The 27,657-nt window shown below is 44.5% G+C and overlaps 1 protein-coding gene across 3 annotated transcripts in view; it reads right to left on the reverse strand.

The window, feature by feature from the left end:
* The window catches only part of col4a6 (collagen, type IV, alpha 6), a 176,606-nt gene that overhangs the window by 29,352 nt on the left and 119,597 nt on the right, over positions 1-27,657 (reverse strand). The window contains exons 5-20 of one of the 3 annotated variants that reach the window (XM_052460008.1): positions 22,037-22,216; positions 21,850-21,969; positions 19,414-19,470; positions 19,122-19,148; positions 18,860-18,922; positions 18,408-18,443; positions 15,310-15,351; positions 10,645-10,737; positions 9,046-9,099; positions 6,590-6,652; positions 6,252-6,296; positions 6,026-6,079; positions 5,693-5,762; positions 5,503-5,610; positions 5,167-5,316; positions 3,015-3,104 (exon numbers count right to left, since the gene is read on the reverse strand). In XM_052460008.1, the coding sequence (XP_052315968.1) occupies positions 3,015-3,104; positions 5,167-5,316; positions 5,503-5,610; positions 5,693-5,762; positions 6,026-6,079; positions 6,252-6,296; positions 6,590-6,652; positions 9,046-9,099; positions 10,645-10,737; positions 15,310-15,351; positions 18,408-18,443; positions 18,860-18,922; positions 19,122-19,148; positions 19,414-19,470; positions 21,850-21,969; positions 22,037-22,216 (1,252 nt within the window). Of the gene's footprint in view, positions 1-3,014; positions 3,108-5,166; positions 5,317-5,502; positions 5,611-5,692; positions 5,763-6,025; positions 6,080-6,251; positions 6,297-6,589; positions 6,653-9,045; positions 9,100-10,644; positions 10,738-11,505; positions 11,596-15,309; positions 15,352-18,407; positions 18,444-18,859; positions 18,923-19,121; positions 19,149-19,413; positions 19,471-21,849; positions 21,970-22,036; positions 22,217-27,657 lie in introns of all 3 variants that reach the window. The other 2 variants (XM_052460007.1, XM_035783951.2) reach the window with 2 other exon arrangements.

A 27,657-nucleotide genomic window follows, 5' to 3' on the forward strand; every position in this document is an offset into this window, starting at 1 on the left:
TGTAGACGAAGGGGAGGAGACGGGTTAAAGAAGGATCTTTAAGCCTTGAGACAATTGAGACACGGATGTGCGCCATTCGGAGGGTGACTGGGCAAGACAAACGTTTTAATTGCCTTTGAACGGGGTATGGTAGTAGGTGCTAAGTACACCGGTTTTAGTGTCTCAAGAACTGCAACGCTGTTGGGTTTTTCGCGCTCAACAGTTTCCCGTGTGTATCAAGAATGGTCCACCACCCAAAGGACATCCAGCCAACTTAACACAACTGTGGGAAGCAACATGGGCCAGCATCCCTGTGGATCACTTTCGACACTTTGTAGAGTCGATGAATTGAGGGCAAAAGGGGGTGCAACTCAATATTAGGAAGGTGTTCCTCCTAATGCCTTGTACACTTAGTGTGTATATTGTATGTGTTGGGCTTTATGGATTGTTTATTTGTATATGTTGGGCTTTAGCCGAGATTATTCTTCGCAGAGTCAAGTATATTTGTCCAGGCCTCAATTGTTCCACCAGCACCATTAATTCTAGCTGTCTATAATTCTAATGTTATAACTTATAATAGTATCTGTATTTACTGGCGAATTGAAAGAGAGTGAGGTGATTGCCATCTAAGAGCCAACATCTTTTTTTTTGCGTCTACACCCCCTCCGGTGTTCGCTGTCGCCGGCCCACTAACCGCCGGTCCCGGTTACCCATCATTAGGCACACCTGGACTTCATCACTTCCCTGATTACTCCCCTTTATCTAGCACTCCGTTGTTATCCCCCATCAAGGCAGTATGGTATCGGTGGTCATGTGCAGATGCTACTTTTGTGCAGGTGTTCACTCTATGCTTGTTTCGTATTCAACTCACCGGACTGCACCTGCTTCCTAAACTCCCTGCCTCTTTGTTACCGCCGCCAGTAATCGTCTGTGACTAATTGAGAGATTCAAGGCAGTGTGTCCTCGTTAAGTAACATAACAGATGCAAAGCAGTAGAAGTTTTTATCCGTGCACTTTAATATTCATTTTGTAACTTCACCTCCGAAGCATTTCACCTCCGAAGCAGTGGAGGAATATGGAGGACTATGTCTCGCTTATTTCGGGGACAGTTGGGATCAATCTCATTGTAAAAGGTTTCCTTGGTGTTAAATGCAGTCTGTGATCAAACTTTAAAATGTATAAGTTAAATGGTTCGAATTACGGGATGCCAAGGTCACATTTTCCCATATCCTGTTCCAGTTTAAGGAACAGGATATGGGTATGGACCTGTGGACCATACTTTTTAAATGGCTAGCTCAGAATATGAGCTTTCCAAAAGGTTGTATTTTATATTGAGCTATATAGTGGTTAGAGCGTTGGGCCAGTAACTGAAAGGTTGCTAGATCGAATCCCTGAGCTGACAAGTTAAAAATCTGTCGTTTTGCCCCTGAACGAGGCAGTTAACCCACAATTCCTAGGCCGTTATTGAAAATAAGAATTTGGATTTGTTCTTATCTTGCCTAGTTAAATAACAAAACAGAGATCAGTCCTTTCGGGAAGCCCAGACAATTAATTTATTAATCCCATCATTGAATGGTTCGGTAGTTGGGTTCCCCAAGGGAGTCCATAGGTCAGCTTAACGAATTTGCCTGGTACTGTGTAGGCATCTTTCAAATCTTGGAAGGTTCTCAAACCATTACTGTCTATGATATCTGCAAGGGTGTGGATTCCACATCTTGACCATTGGGGGAGGGGGGTGCAAAAGGCCACCCTCCGGATCACAAGGCGTTATTGTGAAATGTTGGAGTATGGGCGTGCCATTTTCATTCCCAGTTACATTGTTATGAAATTTTCTGCCAAATTAAAATTGTGTGAGAAATAATAGGTTAAAAACATAGTTGACATTGTTTAAAGGGATATTTCAGTGAAGACCAACTCTTCATGAGCAATAGGAGACACCATCTTTCTCTCTATACTCAGGCAGGGGGCAGAAGAACGATCTCTAAACCAATTTAGGATGTGACAAAATGCTAGTGCCTGGAAATACAAATGTAAAGCTTGGTGTGGTCCTTCTGTAGCACAGTTGGTAGAGCATGGCGCTTGTAATGCCAGGGTAGTGGGTTTGATTCCCGGGACCACCCATACGTAGAATGTATGCACACATGACTGTAAGTCGCTTTGGATAAAAGCGTCTGCTAAATGGCATATATTATATTATATATTATGGTACAGATAGTCCTTCATCTTTCCCTCTTTGCAAGTGTTTATTTGACCTTGCACATCTGGAAAACCGCACTATGGATTCAATCCCAGCAGCCAGAAGTTGGAGACAAGGGAAGCATTGAAGTACAGAAATTCAGCCGTGGCAATATATTCATTTTGACAATAGATATTTGGCCAGTTAAAGCAACTGGGATATTAGTCTACCGATTGGGATTGCATAAGTAGAGATGGAGTCTCTCACCGGGGTCTTGAGAACCAGTAGGGCAGATTTGGTTAGATGTATTTTATAACTTAAAGACAGAGCTGAATTTGTCTATGATCGACAGAGCATTTGAGAGGGATTTAGATACACTGTCTCGACGAAGTAAAATATCTTCGGTGTATAATGAGATGACGTGATCCATAGAATTGAGACATATCGGTGTAATTTCTTTCGAGGTATGACCTACTTCAATTAAAAGAAGCTTACTTTAAAAAAAAATCACAGCTTCTTAACTAGCTCGTTGGTGTTCTTTATTAAACGTAACATTTTTGTAAATCCGAAAGCCCACAAATGCCATCCAATGCATACCTGTGAAACCTATCTGAAATATTTCTAAGGGAATTCGAAAACATCATACATTTGAGTTGTTCCCACATTTAAGTACCAATTTTAAATCAATATGGGCTTTCTGCAAGGCAACAAAATCAGATTGCAGAAAGCTGCAGTCGAAAGGGATCCAGCAAATCAGCCCCAGCAGATTTTTTAAAAGATTTTTTACATACATTTTGTTTTTGTTGTGCGTAATGTGAATGTGTGTGTGTGTGTGTCTGTGCGTGCATGTGTATCCTACCTTTGGGTCCCTTATATCCACTGGCTCCAGGTGGTCCCTGGGCTCCTGGTCGTCCTGGCAGATTGTCGAACAAGTCGGTTTGGATGTTGGCTACTGCACACACACACACAGACACACACACAGACACACACACACATAGATAGATGATTTGACTAGTTGTACAGAGTAGTAGAAGTATTGGTACAAAGAACACTTACACCACTGTGGTATTTCACGCACACGCACACACACACACACACACACACACACACACACACACACACACACACACACACACACACACACACACACACACACACACACACACACACACACACACACACACACACACACACACACACACACACACAAACACAAACACAAACACTCTTGACCTCTAACTTAAAAACTCTGTTACTTTGGTCTGTTAGTTAGCTCATATGGAATAGGAAGGGTTGGTCAGTCTTTGGACAAAACAAACTTGTTTTGTCTCTGTGCATCACATCTGCCTTTGTTAGAATGTTTTTAGCGAGCAGGGAAACATAGCAGGAAAGTACGAAACATTTACCCATTGTTGTTCATCCTCATTTGTGGCAAAGATATCATCGGAAAATCTCTAATATTTTCTCTCTCCCATACGCCAGAGCCATAGATGTGGAGACTGTATCGGTGTACTGTTTATCTATGGTCCTGCCATACGGGTGGGTAAGGGAGACACCTAGTGGCCAGATGTGAGAAAGCATCTTGGATTTGAGCAAACACTCTTCCCAGCAACACTGGCATGTGCTAGTAAAGAGTGTTCTGACCACAGGTGGTTGGATGCAACTTCATTGGGGAGAACGGGCTCGTGGTCATAGCTGGAGTGGAATGAGGGGAATGGTATCAAATGCATCAAACACACAGTTTTCATGTGTATGATATCATTCCATTCGCTCCGTTCCAGACGTTATTATGAGCCGTCCTCCCCTCAACAGCCTCCACTGATCCTGACGGTTAGTTTAGATCAGAACCATGCGTATACATGTAGTTGTATACCTATGGCTCAGGTTTGGAAACTTGATATAGTTGAGGTATTATTTTTGTTTCGGTGGTCTGAATATTGCCATGGTAACAGCAATATCCCCACTCTGGTGGCAGGGACTACCTTCTGGTATGCTAACTTCCAGTGTTTGGCCCTTGGGCCCCATAGTGACGACCAGACAGGGGCCGCTGGACGAGTCTTCATCTCCAGGAGGACGGCACAGGACACACAGTCAGTTACATCCCTCCCTTTGTTTCTTCATTTATTCCTCTGTCTTTAACTCAATCTGTCTTTAACTCAATCTGTCTTTAACTCAATCTGTCTTTAACTCAATCTGTCTTTAACTCAATCTGTCTTTAACTCAATCTGTCTTTAACTCAATCTGTCTTTAACTCAATCTATCTTTAACTCAATCTGTCTTTAACTCAATCTGTCTTTAACTCAATCTGTCTTTAACTCAATCTGTCTTTAACTCAATCTGTCTTTAACTCAATTTGTCTTTAACTCAATCTGTCTTTAACTCAGATGTTTTATTTTGAGTATTTTTTACCCCTTTTTCTCCCCAATTGGTAGTTACAGTCTTGTCCCGTCGCTGCAACTCCCGTACGGACTCAGGAGTGGCGAAGGTCGAGAGCCGTGCGTCCTCCGAAACACGGCCTGTCGAGCCGCACTGATGTGTCGGAGGAAACACGTACACCTGGCGACCGTGTCAGCGTGCATGAGCCAAACCCTCCCCTAACCTGGATGATGCTGGGCCATTTCGTGCGTCGCCACACGCGCCTCCCAGTCGCAGCCGGTTGCGACACAGCCTGGTATCGAACCAGGATCTGTAGTGACACAGCTAGCACTGTGCCTTAGACCGCTGCGCCACTCGGGAGGCCACCTCAATCTGTCTTTAACTCAACCTCTCTTCTCTCACTCCTTGTCTTTCCCCTCTCTTTGTCTCTCTCATCTTTCTCACTTGAAACAAATATACTTTTTCTCTCTCTTTCGCCAATAACACTTCGATTGAAATTAATAAAAAGTTTGACAAAAAAACTGGAAGCTAACAGTCACTCAGTACCTCAAACTGTTATTATCGCTATAAAGCAACATCCCTCATCCGTCCCGCATGAAACATGACGGATATGATTATGCCGATGCGTAACATACCAGATCTGCCTGGTGGTCCGGGTGGTCCAGGGGTTCCTGGTAAGCCTTGTCCTCCTGGTTGGCCCTCAGGACCATAGCTCTGTCTGCCTGGGTTACCCCTCTCTCCCTTAGGCCCCGGTGTACCAGGGAACCCTGGGCTGCTTCCGCGACCTGGGAGAGGGTTGAGAGAGGAGAGACGAGGAGGTGAGAGGGAGAGAGGAGGGGAAAGGAGAGGATGCCTGTATGCATGTGTGTGTCTGTGTGCTTGCATGCGTGTGCCTGCGTACGTGTATGCATTTGTGTGTGTGTGCTATGTGTGCGTGCCTGCGTGCATGTGTATGTGTGTCTCAGTGTTACCATCGCTGAAGGAGTCGCCTGGTCGTCCTGGTTGTCCTGGAAACCCTGGAGCTCCCGCATCCCCTGGTTGGCCAGGGAGGCCGTCGAAGCCGTTGTCACCTGGTGCTCCTGCAACCAATCAGAGGACAGGTGGTCAACAGAGGGGATTGTGGGTATCAGGCTTTTTCATGTGTTTTTGTGTGTGTGTTACCTTGAACAGACATCCCTTGTGCGTCAGTGTAGATCGGGGGTCCGGGAGGCCCCTGTTCTCCCTGGTCACCCTAATAACAAACAGAAGAAAAGAACATGTATGTACTTCTTCACCCCCTACTGGCAGACTGGAGCCTTGCAACTCAAACCCTCAGAACAAGATGACACAATTCTGACCTTTATCCACAAATTATTGGTCTTTTGACCAATCAGATCTGCTCTTCCACCGAAAATTGGGCAAAAGATCAGAATTGTGAAAATACGGCCAATATTGCATGATATTCAATTTGTATGAAATACACAGTAATTTATTAATTTCAGAAAAATGGATTACCTTAGGTCCTCTGTAGCCTGGTTGGCCGGGGAACCCTGGACTTCCTGTGAATCCCTTTGTGGGAAAGAGATTAATTGGTTCATTAATCTGTTTATAAATCAATGTATTATTTGATTTAAGTGTGTTTGTGTGCCTCTCTCTCTCTTGTCTCTCATTTTGCCTCTGGCTGTGCGTGATAGAGCCAAACAGGTGTGTGTGTGTGTGTTTGTGTGAGTGTGTGTCTTACCTGTCTTCCTGGAGATCCGGGAGGCCCGTTAAAACCAGGAGGACCCTGCCAAGAGAGAAACAAGAAGGCCGCCGCAGAACAGTTTAGAATCAGAGTTAAGAATCCCAATCATCACAACACAATGGGTGTTAACCAATAATACCTATTTTGTTCACTACTTCCTACAAGTTTAAAAGCATCCTATTGGTAGGGGTACGGACCAGTATGGGTTTCCACCATATTTATTATTCCAGTCATTCCTTTCAAATCAGTGAAGGGAAGTGAACAAGTGCACACTTTGGGAGGGACGGAGAGACAATTGGGAGATTATCAGACGTAGAAGGAGGGGAGGAGCTTACCCGTCCCCCTGGATACCCCAAAATTCCACTCTCTCCCACCTCGCCAGGAAAGCCGAAAGGACCCTGGCAACAGACGTATGGGTCAAACATTTACAACATGCTTACTGCTTGCTAAATGACAGACCATTCCCTATGTAGTCCACTACTTTATTATTATTTTTTATTTATTTTTTTACCTTTATTTAACCAGGCAAGTCAGTTAAGAACATATTCTTATTTTCAATGACGGCCTGGGAACAGTGGGTTAACTGCCTGTTCAAGGGCAGAACAACAGATTTGTACCTTGTCAGCTCGGGGGTTTGAACTCGCAACCTTCCGGTTACTAGTCCAACGCTCTAATCACTAGGCTACACTGCCGCCCCAAGGGGCAATCTGCAGTTCAAACGATAACAAAGCAGTCATCCCGCCACTGATTTGGTAAATAGCTGAGGGATGGGGGCTGGAGAAATGTGAAAATCATAGACAGAGCTATAGATGCAATTACTGGCCATCCATGATATCAAAATGATAGTTTTAACTGTGTTTTGAGGCTATACAGTGGTTGTTTACAATTGCATTGTTTACAAACAAAGGAGTAAAACAAGCTTACAGTTGGAGTTTTGATGGGTTAAGACAATTTATCTAAGTTCATGTAGCATTTATAAGTTACATTCTTCAAGAATCAATGGGTATATAAACTCAGCAAAAAAAGAAACGTCCTCTCACTGTCAACTGCATTTATTTTAAGCAAACTTAACATGTGTAAATATTAGTAGGAACATAACAAGATTCAACAACTGAGACATGAACTGAACAAGTTCAACAGACATGTGAATCACAGAAATTGTATAATGTGTCCCTGAACAAAGTGGGGGGGGGGGGGGGTGTAACAGTCAGTATCTGGTGTGGCCAACAGCTGCATTAAGTACTGCAGTGCATCTCCTCCTTATGGACTGCACCAGATTTGCCAGTTCTTGTTGTGAGATGTTACCCCACTCTTCCACCAAGGCACCTGCAAGTTCCCGGACATTTCTGGGGGGAATGACCCTTGCCCTCACCCTCCGATCCAACAGGTCCCAGACGTGCTCAATGGGATGGAGATCCGGGCTCTTCGCTGGCCATGGCAGAACACTGACATTCTTGTCTTGCAGGAAATCATGCACAGAATAAGCCGTATGGCTGATGGCATTGTCATGCTGGAGGGTCATGTCAGGATGAGCCTGCATGAGGGAGGAGGATGTCTACCACATGAGGGAGGAGGATGTCTCCATGAGGGAGGAGGATGTCTCCCCTCTAACGCACAGTGTTGAGATTGCCTGCGATGAGATTGCCTGCATTGACAACAAGCTCAGTCCAATGATGCTGTGACACACCGCCCCAGACCATGACGGACCCTCCACCTCCAAATTGATCCCGCTCTAGAGTACAGGCCTCGGGGTAATGCTCATTCATTTCAACCAGAAGCATGAATCCGACCATCACCCCTGGTGAGACAAAACTGTGACTTGTCAGAGAAGAACACTTTTTTGCCAGTCCTGTCTGGTCCAGGGTTTGTGCCCATAGGCAACGTTGTTGCCGGTGATGTCTGGTGAAGACCTGTCTTACAACAGGCCTACAAGCCCTCAGTCCAGCCTCTCTCAGCCTATTGCGGACAGTCTGAGCACTGATGGGGGGGATTGTGCATTCCTGGTGTAACTCGGGCAGTTGTTGTTGCCATCCTGTACCTGTCCCTCAGGTGTGATTTTAGGATGTACCAATCCTGTGCAGGTATTGTTACACGTGGTCTGCCACTGCGAGGACGATCAGATGTCCGTCTTGTCTCCCTGTAGCGCTGTCTTAGGCGTCTCGCAGTACGGACATTGCAATTTATTGCCCTGGCCACATCTGCAGTCCTCATGCCTCCTTGCAGCATGCCCAAGGCACGTTTACACAGATGAACAGGGACCCTTGGGCATCTTTCTTTTTGTGTTTTTCAGAGTCAGTAGAAAGGCCTCTTTAGTGTCCTAAGTTTTCATAACTGTGACCTTAATTGCCTACTGTCTGTAAGCTGTTAGTGTCTTAATGACCGTTCCACATGTGCATGTTCATTAATTGGTTATGGTTAATTGAACAAGCATGGGAAACAGTGTTTAAACCCTTTACAATTAAGATCTGTGAAGTTATTTGGATTTTGACGAATTATCTTGTAAAGACAGGGTCTTGAAAAAGTGATGTTTCTTTTTTTGGTGAGTTTATCGTGAATTTTCAGTCCAAAAATTGCTGTAACAATGGCAGATTGCCCATTTAAGGCTCTGGTCAAAAGTAGTGCACTATTAGGGAACAGGGTGCCATTTGGGACACACACACTGTTTGAAGCATTAACAGTGACAGTACATTCTCCATTTTGGTTGAAATAGCATTCTTTATGCTCTACTGCAAATAGCTATTCAGTTAAATAAATCTTTATTGTCCCCAACAGACAAGACAGACACACTTACAGGTGGGCCGGGTCTACCAGTTGGTCCACGCACTCCTTTGTAACCCCCTTCCCCCTGAGAGAGAGATGGAGGGAGAGAGAGAGAGAGAGAGAGAGAGAGAGAGAGAGAGAGAGAGAGAGAGAGAGAGAGAGAGAGAGAGAGAGATGGAGGGAGAGAGAGATGGAGGGAGAGAGAGATGGAGGAGGAGAGAGATGGAGGGAGAGAGAGAGAGAGAGAGAGAGAGAGGGAGAGAGAGAGAGAGATGGAGAGAGAGAGAGAGAGAGAGAGAGATGGAGAGAGAGAGAGAGAGAGAGAGAGAGAGAGAGAGAGAGAGAGAGAGAGAGAGAGAGATGGAGAGAGAGATGGAGAGAGAGATGGAGAGAGAGAGAGAGAGATGGAGAGAGAGAGAGAGAGAGAGAGAGAGAGAGAGAGAGAGAGAGAGAGAGAGAGAGAGAGGAGAGAGAGATGCAGAGAGAGAGAGAGAGAGAGAGAGAGAGAGAGAGAGAGAGAGAGAGAGAGAGAGAGATGGAGAGAGAGAGAGAGAGAGAGAGAGAGAGAGAGAGAGAGAGAGAGAGAGAGAGAGAGAGAGAGAGAGAGAGAGAGAGAGAGAGAGAGAGAGAGATGGAGAGAGAGAGAGAGAGAGAGAGAGAGAGAGAGAGAGAGAGAGAGAGAGAGGGAGAGAGAGAGAGAGAGAGAGAGAGAGAGAGAGAGAGAGAGAGAGAGAGAGAGAGAGAGAGAGAGAGAGAGAGAGAGAGAGAGAGAGAGAGAGAGAGAGAGAGAGAGAGAGAGAGAGAGATGGAGAGAGAGAGAGAGAGAGAGAGAGAGAGAGAGAGAGAGAGAGAGAGAGAGAGAGAGCAGGGAATGGAGAAAAGCAAAAGGAAACGTTACAGGAACAAAATGACAACCCCACAGTTGTCAACCCCACAGAGGAAAGTCCAGACGCCATCATTCAGGAAGAAAACAAAATAAACAGCATAAAGCAACGAGGAGGCAAAAACAGGTTACATAACAGCAATGACGGATGAAAACCTTTCACTGCTAATGCTTATGTCTTATGTCCACTTGAAGTGATACTAAAGCATCCGATTGACAGAGTACAGTAACATTAGTAAAGTCTCTGTGTGAACATGTGCATGATGCAAACAGTAGATATTCTTCACTTTACAGTACTGGCTGATATCTGCAGATTTTCATTGTCTTTCAATATTACACAAATCCTGTTATTTACTTTGTATTCTGTGTGCAACAACTGATATAAAAACACACAGTAAGAAAACAAACAACTCAATAATAACTGCAGTATGACATTGCGATGGGGTGCGGGTGTATAATGGGATAATGGAATGGGACACGGACACTGGGGGGAGGGAAGGGAAGGGGGGTGTAGGCCGGGAGAGGGGATGGTTGGGGGCGCGGGGGACTGTATGACACTCCAGGAGCCAGCCAGCGAGCCAGCTATAGGTGGGGCATAGTATCACCTCCACCTTCCACCACCCACCCCCCCACCACGGCTCGGCTCCATGCCAGGATGGAGCAACCCGGCTGGGGGAGAGTGGGTCGGCTACCCAGGCCTCCTCTCTGGAGCCCTGGAGCTGAACGTGTGTTTCTCTCATCACAAACCTTAGGTCCTTTGTCTCCTTTAGGAAAGCCCACAAACTCCACCACTCCATTGACCAAGGGCCTGCCTGGGTCTCCCTGCGGGCCCACATCGCCCTGGGTAACGGTAACCAAGGAAGAGAGAGTTTTTACATGGCAACACGATGGGGGTTGAGGGAGAGGAGGGTTGGAGGGGAGGAGGGAGGGGATTGGTTGGGTGGTGGCAACAGCAGTTGTTTTCAGGTAGATTTGGAGGGATAGGTTGGAGGGTTGGTCTAGAGAGGAGAGGGGGTAGGGGTAGTTGGAGGGACGGACTGTGTGTGTGTGTGTGACCCTAGGAGGGGTGGTAGTGTAGGGGGTTGGGGGGGTTTCGGGCAAGGTAGAGTTTGGCGGCAGGGGGGTTGGGGGGTATGAAGGGCCGGTCAGTCACACAGTATACTATCCCTTCCCCTATTGCGATATGTTTTTACATCCCACACTATCATTACTTATGTCATCCACAGCTAACAGTACAGTTGCTGATTATTTGCATCATACTCGCTTTGGAGAGCTTCCCAACCCCTGTGCTTTGTAGTGCTACACCAGAAGCAGAATTACATTAGTTTGGCAAGATGGAGGCAAGTCAACATCGGGTTATCTGTCAACTTCAGGTTGACTGTCGTAAAAGAGTAGAGACACGTCAACTACAACCCTCCATGGTATTTTGTAATACTACTTTCCATAATATATAATCAAGATGCTTTTGTGATTCTGTGTCTTAGACCAGCCTTTCGTCCCCTCTCTTCCCCCCTGCCTCAGTGTCTTCCTCCCCCCTCCTCCCCCCGTCTCTCCTCCCTCTTTCTCACCCCTCCGGCGGGCGGGGACCACTGCTCCTGTCTGTGTTACCTTATCTCCTTTGTAGATAGTGGTAATAGGTGCGCCTACTAGCGGCTCGTCGCCGGGCACGCCTCGGGGTCCGGGCTGACCTGCGTCGCCCTGGTGATCCAGAGGACAACACATGTGAGTCAGTCATTATTAGCCAATCAGACGGGAGGATGAGGAGGTTGGAGGTTGAAGGGTGCGAGAGGAATTTGGAAGTTGGAAGGTTGAGAGCAAAGGGGGGTGGGGGAAGGGGGGGGTGAGGGTTGGAATATTGAGAGAGAGGGAGAAGATGGAGAAGGAAAAAGAGAGGTGGAGAGATAGAGGAGAGGGAGAGGTGGCAAAAAAGAGAGCCAGAAAGAGAGAGGGCCAGGGAGAGAGAAGGGAAAAGGAGAGGGATGAAGAGGGAGAAATAGGAAAAGAGGGAACGAGAGATAGAAGGAGAACACGTTAAACAAAAAGAGAGCGATAGGAAAGGTGATAAAATGAAATGAAGATAAAAAGACTGGAAAAGAGAAAGATAGAGAGACTTAAAGTGAGAGTGAGAAGTAGGGGATGAGATGGTGGGATTGCATTAAGGTCGTTCCACCAATTCGGTCCCTTTTGAGAAGTGTAACTTGGTATAAATAAAAAACATTTCGCCAAATAAATAGCACATGTTCACATTCATAAAAAACGAGTTTTCCCATCTCAAGAGGGTAAATAATACAAATTGCTACAGTAGGTGCCTACACCACAACGACACAGTGGTCGAGAACGACACTGACTCTTCAACCTCAGGATGCTGAAGAAATTTAGCCTGTCCCCAAAGGGCCCTCGCAGTGTTCTACAGGAGCAGCATCGAAAGCATACTGTCTGGGGTATATGGCAACTCCACCGCTGAGGACCACAAGGCACTACAGAGGGTGGTACGCTCAGCCAAACACGCCATTGGCTGCACACTGCGTGCCCTCCAGGACACCTACAACACCAGGTGTCGCAGAAAGATTTATCAGGGACCGCAGCAACCCGAGCCGTGGCCTGTTCTCCCCGTTTCCATCACTAAGACAGTACAGGAGCATCATGGCAAAAACTGTAAGACTGGCCAATAGCTTCTACCTCCTGACCATCAGGCTGCTGAATAGCCACCACGAGTCAGCTCCCTTCGTCCTGCATTGTTGGAGCTCGGAGCTCAAGAATCTAACTGTACCCTGTAACTACATCTGCAACACTGTACATGTGACTATTAAACTCTCTAATCTAATGTCATTTAAGTGCCAAATAAAGTAACAGGGTTGATTGAAACAGGGTTGGCGATTTCATCTGAAATATGCCATGAATCCCTTTGTGACACAGGGAATGGAAGTTTGATGTGTGGAACAGGGAGTGGCAATTGAATGCAAGTGTCACCATTTTCTTTTTTAGCAAGCCTTTGTTCATCTTAAAAATCCGATTTATTTAATTATCCATGTGGTCTACACTAAAGGGCACTTCGTTTAATATAACATGTAATATAACAGTATCGGTTCACAATTTCTACTTAAAATATCAAAGGGGGAGCGCAAAATGCACCTATTTCGTGGAACAACCCATAAACGAAGAAGGGGAGGTAGGATTGGAGGAGTAAGAGAACGTGTATGAGGGAGATTGATAAAGAGGGAATTGAAGAGAAAGAGAGAGGGTGGTTGATAGAGAAAGGGAGAGAGAGAGAGAGAGAGAGAGCTCTGGCCGACTTTATCTTTCTTCCGATACGTCACTGAGAAGAAAACAATTTAGAGAGCAATTTCCTCAGGCCAAAACAGAAAATATATAATATAGAAAAAAATTGAATTAAAGGGATAAATAACTGACTTTAGTCAAATGTTTGCTTGTCATCTATCCAAAAGGCTTATCAGTGAATCTAGCTGTTCCTCTTTCAACACGACTTCCAATTAGTAGTTTGTTATTGTTTGTTTGTTTGTTTGTTGTTGTTGGGGGGTTGAACAACAAGATACATGCAGGGAGGATAAGATGGCAAGATGGCGGATTCAGCCATTGATGGATCGGTGGTGAATGTTAGTGGGTCATTCATTCTCACTGGTGTTCAAATGCAACGGATACTGAATACTGAGACAAAACTCCCATGATGTTCCAGCACCAACATGCCCAAATAAGGTCAAAGGAATATAACGCAGCACAGGAAGCAGGAGCAAGTGATTCCAGCACCAATCACAGACCACGACACGCCCACCCACCCACATGACAGCTCAGAGATCTTATTGGTTGGAAATATAATACAATAAAGTGGATTTTATAGGCTGAATATAATACAACATAGAATTCATATAATTAGTTGGGAATCTTATAGATACAATATGCGATATGTTATTGTCTGTTTCTACCAACTAAAAGTAGTGTTAACACAGACGTAATAAAGATGCCATTTAGCAGATGCTTTTATCCAAAGCGACAGACAGTACAAAACTAATGTGCTAAGACGACTTTTAGTAGAGTCCACAAATGATTGACTTCTATGAGGGTGATGAAAAGTTCTAGAATAATCTCTGAGCTGCCATCCAACAGTAAGGAAACATGTTATTTTAGTAATGCCACAGGACAACTGTTTGTTCCTTCAATTACATATTAGATTGTGATCTTTCTCGTTCAGATTTGTTAGAGTTCAGATTTGTTAAGAGTCCAGATTCAGAATGAGAAACAAAATGGCCGCCTCCATAGGGCTCTAGTCGTCCCAGTGGCAGTACTGTCATGCATTTGTAAACACACCAGGGGTGAACTGTAAAATCATTGAAGACAAGATCATATTTAAATAATAGAGATGGAACAAACCAGAGGAGGCTGGTGAGGGAAGGATGGCTCCTAATAATGACTGAAATGGAGTGAATGGAATGGTATCAAACACATGGAAACCATGTAATGAAACCGTTCCCTTCTTTCCATTCCAGCCATTACAATGAGCCCATCCTCCCATATCTCCACCCAATCGCCACCACTGATACTGGTGATATATTGAGGTAGATGTGTCAGTGGAAAAAACAGAGAAGAGGGGGATGAGGGAGGAGGTCAGGAGAGATGGATGGAGGGACTGTTGGGGCTAAAGGGTAATGTACTGTTGGATGTATGTAAGGGCCAGGGGGGGAGATGGGAGGAGGTTGAATAGAGGGGAAGAGGATGTGTCAAACCATCACCAAGAACGATTACATGGCATGCACACAGAGGTCAAAAAGACATCCTTCATCATGCATTTTAACCATCCTCAACACGCATGCACACATAGCATAGCAGGCACACACACACACACACACACACACACACACACACACACACACACACACACACACACACACACACACACACACACACACACACACACACACACACACACACACACACACACACACACACAGCTAGAGTAACCTAAGCCGGCTGTCTTCAGTTTGATCTAATTTGATTTACAGTGAGTATAAAGTTGCCAGTCTCCCTCCCATTGGGAAAGACATATAGATACATATGGGCTCTGGTCAAAAGTAGTGCACTATATAAGGAATACGGTGACATTTGGGATGCAGATTATGTCATATTACACTCTATCAACAGTCTAAATAGCTTTAGACTGATGTAATTAACTGATGTAATAAATCAATTACTTCTCAATATAGCTGAAATCAAATGAGTGATAAGAAGGGGTACAGTAGATATGGTTGGACGGGGTGGGGGGAAGTTCTTGTTGGGTCGGGTGAGCAAATAAGATGCTAAAGACCTAATAAACTGATATGATTAATCGATTACTAATCAATAAAATCGATCATTCAAATCTAATAATTAGTTGTGTTGTTTTGTTTTGTTGGTGCGTACCTTGTCTCCTGGCTCCCCCTGAAACCCTAGACTGGGGCTCCCCTGGAAAACAAGAGTGGGTATTGCATTTGGACAACAACACATCACCCTACACATGGCAAGCATTGTAAAATTTTATGGATGTAATTATACTGAACAAAAATGTAAACGCAACATGTAAAGTGTTGGTCACATGTTTCATGAGCTGAAATAAAAGATCCCAGAGATTTCACATATGAACAAAAAGCTTATGTCTCTCAAATGTTTTTGTTAACATCCCTGTTAGTGAGCATTTCTGCTTTGCCAAGATAATCCATCCACCTGACAGGTGTGGCATATTAAGAAGCTGATTAAACAGCAAGATCATTACACAGGTGCAACTTGTGTTGGGGGCAATAAAAGGCCACTCTAAAATGTGCAGTTGTGTCACACAACACAATGCCACAGATGTCTCAAGTTTTGAAGGAGCGTGCAACTGGCATGCTGACTGTAGGAATGTCCACCAGAGCTGTTGCCAGAGAATATAATCTTCTTTTCTCTACCATAAACCGCCCCAACGTTGTTTTAGAGAATTTGGCAGTATGTCCAACAGGCCTCACGACCGCAGACCAAGTGTAACCATGCCAGCCCAGGACCACCACATTCGGCTTCGTCACCTGATCGTCACCTGGATCGTCTGAGATCAGCCACCTGGACAGCTGATGAAACGGAGGACTATTTCTGTCTGCAATAAAGCCCTTATGTGATTGGCTGGTCCTGGCTCCCAAGTAGGTAGGCCTATGCCCTCCCAGGCCCATCCATGGCTGCGCCTCTGCCCAGTCATGTGAAATACATCCATTAGGGCCTCATTTATTTATTTCATTGACCGATTTCCTTATATGAGCTGGAAATTCCTCATATGAACTCAGTAAAATCGTTGAAATTGTTGCATGTCACGTTTATATTTTTGTTCAATATACAGTACCAGTCAACAGTTTGGACACATATACTCATTCAAGGGTTTTTCTTTATTTTTACTATTTTCTAAATTGTAGAATAATAGTGAATACATAAAAACTATGAAATAACACACATGGAATCATGTTGTAACCAAAAAAAGTGTTTAATCAAATCAAAACACATTTTATATTTGAGATTTTTCAAAGTAGCCACCCTTTGTCTTGATGACAGCGTTGCACACTCTTGGCATTCTCTCAACCAGCTTCATGACCTGGAATGCATTTCAATTAACATGTGTGCCTTGTTAAAAGTTCATTTGTGGAATTTGGTAAAAGAGCAAGTCCATATTATGGCAAGAACAGCTCATATAAGCAAAGAGAAATGACAGTCCATCATTACTTTAAGAATGTCAGAAGGTCAGTCAATGCAGAACATTTCAAGAACTTTGAAACGTTCTTCAAGTGCAGTTGCAAAAACCATAAAGCACTATGATGAAACTGGCTCTCATGAGGACCGTCACAGGAAAGGAAAACACAGAGTTGCATCTGCTACAGAGGATAAGTTCATTCGAGTTAACTGCATCTCAGATTGCAGCCCAAATAAATGCTTCATAGAGTTCAAGTAACAGACACATCTCGACATCAACTGTTCAGAGGAGACTGCGTGAATCAGGCCTTCATGGTCGACTTGCTGCAAAGAAACCACTACTAAAGGACACCAATAATAAGAAGAGACTTGCTTGAGGCAAGAAACATGAGCAATGGACGTTAGACCAGTGGAAATCTGTCCTTTTTCGAGTCCAAATTTGAGATTTTTGGTTCCAACCGCCGTGTCTTTGTGAGACACAGAGTAGGTGAACGGATGATCTCCGCATGTGTGGTCACCACTGTGAAGCATGGAGGAGGAGGTGAGATGGTGCTTTGCTGGTCACACTGTCTGTGATTTATTTAGAATTCAAGGCACACTTAAATTCAAACATGGCTACCACAGCATTCTGCAGCGATACGCCATCCCATCTGGTTCGCACTTAGAGGGACTATAATTTGTTTCTCAACAGGACAATGACTCAACATACCTCCAGGCTGTGTAAGGGCTATTTGACCAATAAGGAGAGTGATGGAGTGCTGCATCACATGACCTGGCCTCCACAATCACCCGACCTCAACCCATTTGAGATGCTTTGGGATGAGTTTGACCTCAGAGTGGAGGAAAAGCAGCCAACAAGTGCTCAACATATGTGGGAACTCGTTCAAGACTGTTGGAAAAGCATTCCAGGTGAAGCTGGTTGAAAGAATTCCAAGAGTGTGCAAAGCTGTCATCAAAGCTGTCATCAAGGGTGGCAACTTTTAAGAATCTAAAATATGCAATATATTTGGATTTGTTTAACACTTTTTTGGTTACTACATGATTCCTTATTTGATAGTTTTGATCTCTTCACTATTATTCTACAATGTAGAAAATAGTCAAAATAAAGAAAAACCCTTAAATGAGTAGATGTGGTTCTGCAATATAACAGTCATTATAACAGTCTGCATATAAGTCACCAGTAACAAAGGTCCCCAGTATGGACTGAGTATGCATAGCATTTGTCATGGTGTAAAGTACTTAGCTAAACTCTTAGTACTACTTATGTCATTTTTTGGGGTATATGTACTTTACTTTTTATATTTGTGACAACTTTAACTTTTCCACTACATTCCCGAAGAAAATGATGTACTTTTTACACATTTTCCCTGACACCTAAAAGTACTTGTTACATTTCTAATGCTCATCGGGACAGCAACATGGTCCAATTCACACACATTGACAGAATCACTAAACACAAAAGTGTTGGAGAATGCACCTGGCTATATATATATCAATAAGTAAAAACAAGACAATCGGGCAGTTTTGTTTGCTTATTATAAGGAATGCGAAATGATTTATACTTTTATTTTTGATACTTAAGTATATTTAAAACCAGATACCTTCAGACTTTTACTCAAGTTGTACTGTATTTTGCTGAGTGACTTTTACTTGAGTAAAATGTATGACAATTGGGTACTTTTTCCACCACTGTAGTGTTGTCCAGTACTTACTACAGGGCCAGGGGTATCATGTTAGCAGAGCAGGAAAACTCCAGGCCTATAACTACTGAAGTGTCAGGAGTTTTCCCCTATCTACTGTTGTCCAGTACTTACTACAGGGCCAGGGGGACCGGGGGGGCCTGGAGCACCCTGGAGAAAAACAACACAACACAGACAGGAAGTCAGTCGGAGAGAAGACCGATCTATTAGATCTATTATATTCTATTGTAAAATAGACAGTCATCAAGAGACAATAAGAGAGGTATATTCCCCCAAGTCACTGGCTTTAGTCTTGTTAACCAATGTGTAGATTAAACATGTCTGTGTAACGCAAAGGTTGTCATGCCACTGTTTGGGATAACATAGTTCCTGTAATATAGTGAGCACATACAGTATATTAAAGGTATATTGTATCTAGATCAACACAGACAGGTGTGTGTGTGTGTGTGTGTGTGTGTGTGTGTGTGTGTGTGTGTGTGTGTGTGTGTGTGTGTGTGTGTGTGTGTGTGTGTGTGTGTGTGTGTGTGTGTGCGTGTGTGTGTGTGTGTGCGTGTGTGTGTGCGTACCAGGAATCCATCAGGACCTCGAGGGCCGAAGTCACCGGGACCTCCGTCTGGACCTCTAGGACCCTACGGAGAGAAACATAACACAGAAAAGCGGGTCAGGAACACAGAACACATACAACCCGGTCAGGAACACAGAACACATACAACCCGGTCAGGAACACAGAACACATACAGCCCGGTCAGGAACACACCAAGTTATCGAATACACTACATATGCAGGAAGAAATCCAGTATATTGATGTATAGTAATGAGATGTCTTACAGGTACACCATCCGGTCCAGGAACTCCCTGTAAGGACACAAGATAAACTGTGAGCTAAACAACTGGCCCCAGTTCATTATAAACATAGACTTGGGGGAAAGAGGGATGTAGGGAAGAAGGAAGGAGAGTCCGTTCCAGGTCAGACTGACCTCAATGGATGAGATTATAGCAACAACATCATCTCCCTTTCTCTAAACAATCTCCAGGATAGGAAATATGAGGTAGGGAAGGAGGGAGAGGAAGGAATGTCAAACTTCTCCTGATAATATCCTTATGTGTGTGTGTGTGTTACCCCACTGAGTCCAACGTATACAGGCTCTCCCTTCTGTCCTTTAGGACCAGTGGGACCCTGATGGAGAGAGAGAGAGAGAGAGAGAGAGAGAGAGAGAGAGAGAGAGAGAGAGAGAGAGAGAGAGAGAGAGAGAGAGAGAGAGGGAAAGAGAGAGAGAGAGAAAAAGAGAGAGAGAGAGAAAGAGGGAAAGAGAGAGAGAGGAAAGAGAGAGAGAGAGAAAGAGAGAGAGAGAGAGAGAGAGAGAGAGAGAGAGAGAGAGAGAGAGAGAGAAAGAGAGAGAGAGAGAAAGAGAGAGAGAGAGAGAGAGAGAGAGAGAGAGAGAGAGAGAGAGAGAGAGAGAGAGAGAGAAGAAAGAAAGAAAGAAAGAAAGAGAGAGATCATAGCACATTAAAGCCTGTAACCCTCCGGCTGCCAGCTCACTCCATGCAGACCCCCACCACCACCACCAGTCAGCTCAGGGATTCAAACCAGCAACGCTTTGGTTACCGGCTACCAGCTGTTACTAGATGACTCTCGTTACAGTCATGTAGTACTGATGTAAATGAAGGTTGTTGCCCACAGCGAATCCAGTCTGGTCCAACACGCACTACACTAGATCATTTCGTCTTACAGTGCAAAGATACTCTACGACAATGATAATAAGAACAATGATAATATATGCCATTTACAGGCCTTTCAGAAATGTTTCATACCCCTCGACTTATTTCACATTTAGCTGTGTTACAGCCTGATTTCAAAATGGATGAAATACATATATATGTTTATCTCTCCCAGACAACACACCCAAAGGACAAAGTGAAAACATGTGTTTAGAAATGTTTGCAAATGTATTGAAAATGAAATACAGAAATACCTCATTTACATAAGTATGCATACCCCCGAGTGAAAACATGTTATTATCGCCTTTGGCAGCGATTGCAGAGGGGAGCCTTTCTGGGTAAGTCTGTAAGAGCTTTGCACACCTGGATTGTACAACTATTGCACAATACATTTTTTCTTTTTTAATCCTTCAAGCTCTGTCAAGTTGGTTGTTGATCATTGCTAGACAGCCATTTTCAAGCCAATTTAAGTCTAAACTCCAACTAGGCCACTCAGGAACATTCAATGTCGTCTAAGGTAAGCAACTCCAGTGTTTGTTTGGCCTTGTGTTTTAGGTTAGTGTCCTGCCGAAAGGTGAATATGTCTCCCAGTGTCTGTTGGAAAGCAGACTGAACCAGGTCTTCCTCTAAGAGTGTGCCTGTGCGCAGCAAAAAAAGATGACAAGCATACCGATGACAAGCATACTTATAACATGATGCAGCCACCACCATGCCTGAAAATATGAAGAGTGGTACTCGGTGATGTGGTGCGTTGGATTTGCCCCAAACATATCGCTTTGTATTCAGGACATGAAGTAAATGTCTTTGCCACATTTGTTTTGAAGTATTATTTTAGCGCCTTATTACAAACAGGATGCATGTTTTGGAATATTTGTATTGTGTACAGGCTTCCTTCTTTTCACTCTGTAATTTAGGTTAGTATTGTGGAGTAACTAAAATGTTGTTGATCCATCCTCAGTTGTCTCCTATCACAGCCTTTAAACTCTGTAACTGTTTTAAAGACACCGTTGGCCTCACGGTGAAATCACTGAGCTATTTTTTCCCTCCCCGGCAACTGAGTTAGGAAGGACGCCTGTATCTTTGTAGTGACTGGGTGTATTGATACACCATCCAAAGTGTAATTAATAACTTCACCATGCTCAAAGGGATATTCAATCTCTGCTTTTTTTTTCTATCTTACCCATCTACCAATAGGTTCCCTTCTTTGCGAGGCATTGGAAAACCTTCCTGGTCATTGTGGTTGAATCTGTGTTTGAAATTCACTGCTCCACTGAGGGACCCAACAGTTCATTGTTTGTGCGGAGTACAGAGATGAGGTATTCATAAAAAAAATAATATTAAACACTATTATTGCACACAGAGTCCATGCAACTTATTAAGTGACTTGTTAAGCAAAGTTTTACTCCTGAACTGTATAGGCTTGCCACAACAAAGGGGATCAATACTTATTGACTCAAGACATTTCAGCTTTTCATTTTTAATTCATTTGTAAAAATGCCTAAAAACATAATTCCACTTTGACATTATGGGGTATTGTGTGTAGGCCAGTGATACCAAATCTCAACGTAATCTATTTTAAACTCAGACTATAACAGAACAAAATGTGGAAAAAGTCAAGGGGTGAGAATAGTTTCTGAAGGCACTGTAGCAGGCACTTTTATCCAAAACGACTTAGTGCACACATTTTACGTACGGGTGGTGCAGAGAATCAATCCCACTCTCCTGGCGTTGCAAAAGCCCTGCTGGACGAACTGAGCTACAGAGGACAACCCTATACAGCTACAGACGATAATAGTACATTAGCTAGTAGACAGCTCAGATAATAGGTGTCACTCACAGAGAGTCCTGGAGCTCCAGGTATTCCACTGTTTAGAGTTCTGGGACCTGGTTCTCCCTGGGTACCGTTGCATCCGTCTGCTCCCGGTAGACCCCTGCCACCGTCCGCACCTGGGTGACCCTAGAGAGAAAGATAGGGTTAGGGTGTGTGTGAGTGCGTGTGTGCGTGCGTGCGTTACAATACTTACTGGGACTCCGTCGGTTCCTGGGAACCCTGGTACGCCCATAGGCCCCTTTTCTCCTTTCAGCCCAGAGGGGCCCCCGAGTCCGACGTGACCCTTTTCTCCTTTGGGCCCTGAAGGCCCTTGGTCACCTGGGAAGCCCTCTGGTCCACTGGGTCCTACTGGCCCCAAGGCCCCTGGACGCCCCTGGAGAGACACAGAGGGGAAATACATGGTGAGAAGGGACCTAAGCTTGGAGTGTCCTATATCCTCAAAAGAGGACTCCTCTTCTGGAGGGAGAAAGAAGAGGAGATGGTGAAAGAGGGGATGTTAACTTCCATGACCAAATACATGACATCATAGGAAGTCCTTGAAAGAAAGGGAAGCAGAGGTGACCTTTGGGGAGGAGGAGGAGAGGTGAGAGGGAGTTTAAACGTGAGGGAACATTCAACGACACATTGCAAGGTGTCCCTGGGGTTGTTGAATGTACAGCTTTGACAGATGGGCCATTTCAATGTCACCATAATTTGTGTAGAATCATAGGTGTTGGGCCTATATAGTAGCAGGATTTCGAGTACAGTGTTTTAGTTTTATCTCTCTGTGTGTGTGTGTGTGTGTGTGTGTGTGTGTGTGTGTGTGTGTGTGTGTGTGTGTGTGTGTGTGTGTGTGTGTGTGTGTGTGTGTGTGTGTGTGTGTGTGTGTGTGTGTGTGTGTGTGTGTGTGTGTTTGTGTGATGCAAGGTTATTATAGTTCTGTGTTTTTATATTAATTTTACTTATATTTTCCCCCGTTAGCTAGTGATAACTAGTAATTGTGATCAAAGATTATCTATATACTGACAAGATACTGGACTGACCGCACTAATAATGAGAATAAATGTCTGCAAAGGCGGTGAGGACGCGGGATCAGGCACAGACATTCTAGCCAATGAGAAGGCAGATACACGTGTGAACAACAGGCACAACTCTTTCTCAAAGTTGCAGGAATGCCACGTGCATCCACTTATATAAGTACATTCATAAGGACCTACACCTTATTCTATCAAATAAGCCTGAAGTAGCAAATGAGCAAATACTGTACATTTGATTTTTTACCAAATTTGACATTCTCTCATTAACCTCCATACAAAAAATACCCACTTTTTTACATTTACATTTAAGTCATTTAGCAGACGCTCTTATTTTTGGTGCATACACCTTATGACAACCAGTGGAACAGCCACTTGCATCTAAATCTTGTTGGGGGGAAAGGATTACCTCTTCTCGCTGTATTTTTTGCGCGGGCAGATTTTGGGAAGAGTCAAGCCTCTCGCTTGTCCTCTTCCTCTCTGTAGTGATTCACAAGCGAGGCCTATTTGAAACAGCTACATCCTGGCCACATTTACCCACCAGCTTCAGTAGTTTGAATATCCCCCAAAAGCTTGAAAACGCCATTTGAAATCCCCATTCGAGTTTTGACCAGGTAAAAATGTTAAACTGAACATAATTCATGATGGTTTTTATTTGAATATAGTTTGTTTTCGAGTCAAAGATAATAGTTTCAGTGTAGTTTTAGTTTTTCAAACTAAAACTATACTGAAACTATTATCAGTTTACTAAGCTGTTTTTTCATGATTAGTATTAGTTTAAGTTTCAGTTTTCGTTTACTACAATAACCTTGGTGTGATGGCACATTTTGGCGAGGAAGCAAGTTTCTACAAAACCCCTCAGTATATAGACGTAGCTAGATGTGGTGGTGATTGTGCTATAGGTCTTTAATCTATAGCAATGAAGAGACTCCACTGTGGGCATGCTGAGGCTTGTGGCTATCGACGGAGGTATCAGATTCAAATGGTGATATTCTGGCCCTGAGAAAGAGACAGAGAGAGACTACACAGTATGTGTGTTTGCAAGTGTATATTTGCCTAAACTGATATTTTCCCTACAAATGTGTGCAAGACAGACAGTGCTACAACAGATCTAAACGTGCATTAACCAACCTTCACCACAGGGTGGTGACAGAGAGCAGTTATTGCCCTCCCCAGGTGATGACAGTTAAAAGCAGCGAAGCCAATGGTAGTAATAATCTGAGGTGGATGGATTAGGAGAGGGTTAAACTACCACCCTGACATGTGATCGTCATAGTCCTAGTTTACACCAGCTGAATAAGAGGGCAGGGAGCACTTTGGTGTAGGGGAGAGGGTGAGTAGAGGTGTGGATGAGGGGCAGGGAGCACATTCGGTTGGGGGAGAAGGTGAGGAGAGGAGGGGGAGAGTGGTTCTTAAGATGAGTCAGGAGAGAGGCTGATCTTTCAGTGAATTCCTCGACTGGAATGACTCAAAAACACGTGATGGACACACTCAGACAGCAAATTCAGAGTTCACACACCCCTCCATTAGTGGAAGGCAGAGTCAGTTAACAAACACAGAGGGGTAATTTCTGCACCACACCACCTGGTCCTATAGATATATAACATCTGTCTCCAGACACAACCCTATCAACCTGGCCAGGACCAGAGCTAACCAGAAGAATGTCGAAATTGCCCCAAACCACAGATCTAGGATCAGATTACTCTACCTCTTGACCCTAAACCTGACATATATGGAGATACAAATCTGACCCTGTATCAGTGGTTAGACTCGACTTGAGTCACAAACTCCCGCTGGTGCTGATACCAACGGCTAATGCTAGCCCTGCTGCTTACAATGAGAGTAGAATGAACTTGCCATAGACACTGATCCAAGGTCTGTTAGGGTGTTTCACCCCTAGTGGTTAAGGTTTCTGGGAAGGTAAGCTGATCCTAGATCTGTGCCTAAGGGTGACTTCTCTATCCCTAACAATCTACATAGGTCTTAATGACAGGGAGAGGTTAGGTGTAGGCAGTGATCTGCTTAAAGTCCTCACACCTGGTTCTAAACATACAAGTATGTAGCAGTTGGTCCAAGGATGTATATAAACACTGGATTGCTGATGCTATCTCTTGGCCGACTGGTCGGCCATATTGGCATTCCTCAGTAGGGAGCAGTCCTTCATAGGAGTGAATAGAATTCTACAGTATTTAAATTAAATATTTCAAGGACAAAATTACATGTATTTAAATATTTTGTTGTTGTATTGGGGACAGTAACATTAGTAAAACTAAAAAATATATACTTTAAGGAATTTCCAAAAATATTTTTTATTTGTATGTTTAACTCACATTATTTAATTTACAAGTATGCATTAAGCTGTCTGTAATATAATAAACGTGGCAAAAACAAATGTACATTAATAAATGCAGTTATATAGCTTCCCATTGTTATTTTTTTACAATGGCATGGGCATGGCGGCTTCAACACAGCACCCCCTATCAGTCATCTAGTGTATATATAAATCGTTGGGGTAAGACAAGTTGGCCACTTTCTCTCACCCCTTTCTCTCCCTCTCTCTGTCTGTCTGCCTGCCTGCCTGATTGTTTCCCTTCCATCGCTCTCCCTCCAAGGCCAAATAGAACACATTTTTACTCTGCGATAGATAAGAGGTCACTGTAAAGGTGTTTGTAAGGTATGACACTTTGATAACTACTGTGACATAACTCTCGCAGTCTTCCTCCGTGTCTCAACGAATGTCTAGCAAACACCTTTACGGAGACCTCTTACCTAACACAGAGACAGAGTTGACCCTATTAGGCCGTTACAGTAGCTCTCTAAAGAGGGTACAGGAAGCATCCATCTGCTAGATGGATTAAAACAAGCTCTTTTTTATATTTTTTTTTACAGAAAAGACATCACACAATGTTATTCTGTGATCCCAGTGAAAGTATGTCCACGGTGAAAGCAATAGGAGGTGGAGGGGGCAGTAGGAGGTGGAGGGGGCAATAGGAGGTGGAGGGGGAAGTAGGAGGTGGAGGGGGCAATAGGAGGTGGAGGGGACAATAGGAGGTGGAGGGGGCAGTAGGAGGTGGAGGGGGCAATAGGAGGTGGAGGGGGCAGTAGGAGGTGGAGGGGGCAATAGGAGGTGGAGGGGGCAGTAGGAGGTGGAGGGGGCAATAGGAGGTGGAGGGGGCAGTAGGAGGTGGAGGGGGCAATAGGAGGTGGAGGGGGCAGTAGGAGGTGGAGGGGGCAATAGGAGGTGGAGGGGAGGGGGCAGTAGGAGGTGGAGGGGGCAGTAGGAGGTGGAGGGGGCAATAGGAGGTGGAGGGGGCAGTAGGAGGTGGAGGGGGCAATAGGAGGTGGAGGGGGCAATAGGAGGTGGAGGGGGCAATAGGAGGTGGAGGGGGCAGTAGGAGGTGGAGGGGCAATAGGAGGTGGAGGGGCAGTAGGAGGTGGAGGGGGCAGTAGGAGGTGGAGGGGGCAATAGGAGGTGGTCAATAGGAGGGTCAAATAGGAGGTGGAGGGGGCAATAGGTTGTGGAGGGGGCAATAGGAGGTGGAGGGGGCAATAGGAGGTGGAGGGGACAATAGGAGGTGGAGGGGGCAATAGGAGGTGGAGGGTGCAATAGGAGGTGGAGGGGGCAGTAGGAGGTGGAGGGGCAATAGGAGGTGGAGGGGGCAAAAGGAGGTGGAGGGGGCAATAGGAGGTGGAGGGGGCAATAGGTTGTGGAGGGGGCAATAGGAGTTGGAGGGGGCAATAGGAGGTGGAGGGGGCAGTAGGAGGTGGAGGGGCAATAGGAGGTGGAGGGGGCAAAAGGAGGTGGAGGGGGCAATAGGAGGTGGAGGAGACAATAGGTTGTGGAGGGGGCAATAGGAGTTGGAGGGGGCAATAGGAGGTGGAGGGGGCAATAGGAGGTGGAGGGGACAATAGGTTGTGGAGGGGGCAATAGGAGTTGGAGGGGGAAATAGGAGTTGGAGGGGGCAATAGGAGGTGGATTGGGAACGTCTAAGTTTTTTTTGGACTGTGCAGATCTGGCCGGCAAAATAAGAGAAAAAGAACATCGTTCCCAGTACACAAAATAACGTTGAAAAGATGTCACCAGGAGCATTTTAGGTGCTGAATTTTTAAAAACGGCACATACGTTCTCAATGAAGTGAGCATTATATCACAATAATCATTGTTCAACCCTCTTAATATAGGAAAGAGGAGCCAAATGAAGAGTGCAACAGAATGTGCATTATTGCTCCCCATCTGTCACATGCACTTATGTTTTTGTGAAGTGCAGTTTGCAAACACCTCTTTCTACTGACTTGAGAGTCATAAATCGTTTTTAGGAGTGACTCGTTCATTTTAGTAGTTCGTTTGACCTGCTAGTGCTGGCCGCAATGAGTCCTACAGCAGGATTGATACACGCTCCTCCGGCTCAGCAGCTCCAAAGACGTGCTCCGACCCCGGACTGTTTGTCATATGCATCGGTCGCCGGTAGGGGATCCTGCTTGCTCTGGGCATTACTGACACAAATGAACAAAATGAGTTGAAAGATATGTTATTTTTCCTAAACGTGTCGAAACGATCTGAGTCAGTATAAAGAGAGTGTAATTTCCCATCACTATCACCAGTATGTTAGCTTTTTCAACAGACCACTTAAATTAAATTAAATCAAATTTACTGGTCACATACACACATACATTTAGCAGATGTTATTGCGGGTGTAGCGAAATGCTTGTGTTCCTAGCTCCAACAGTGCAGTAATATTTAACAATTCACAACAATACACAAATCTAAAAGTTAAATAATGGAATTAAGAAATATTAGGATG

This window comes from Oncorhynchus keta, chromosome 13 (assembly GCF_023373465.1).
Source record: "Oncorhynchus keta strain PuntledgeMale-10-30-2019 chromosome 13, Oket_V2, whole genome shotgun sequence".
Classification (NCBI taxonomy): Eukaryota; Metazoa; Chordata; class Actinopteri; order Salmoniformes; family Salmonidae; genus Oncorhynchus; species Oncorhynchus keta.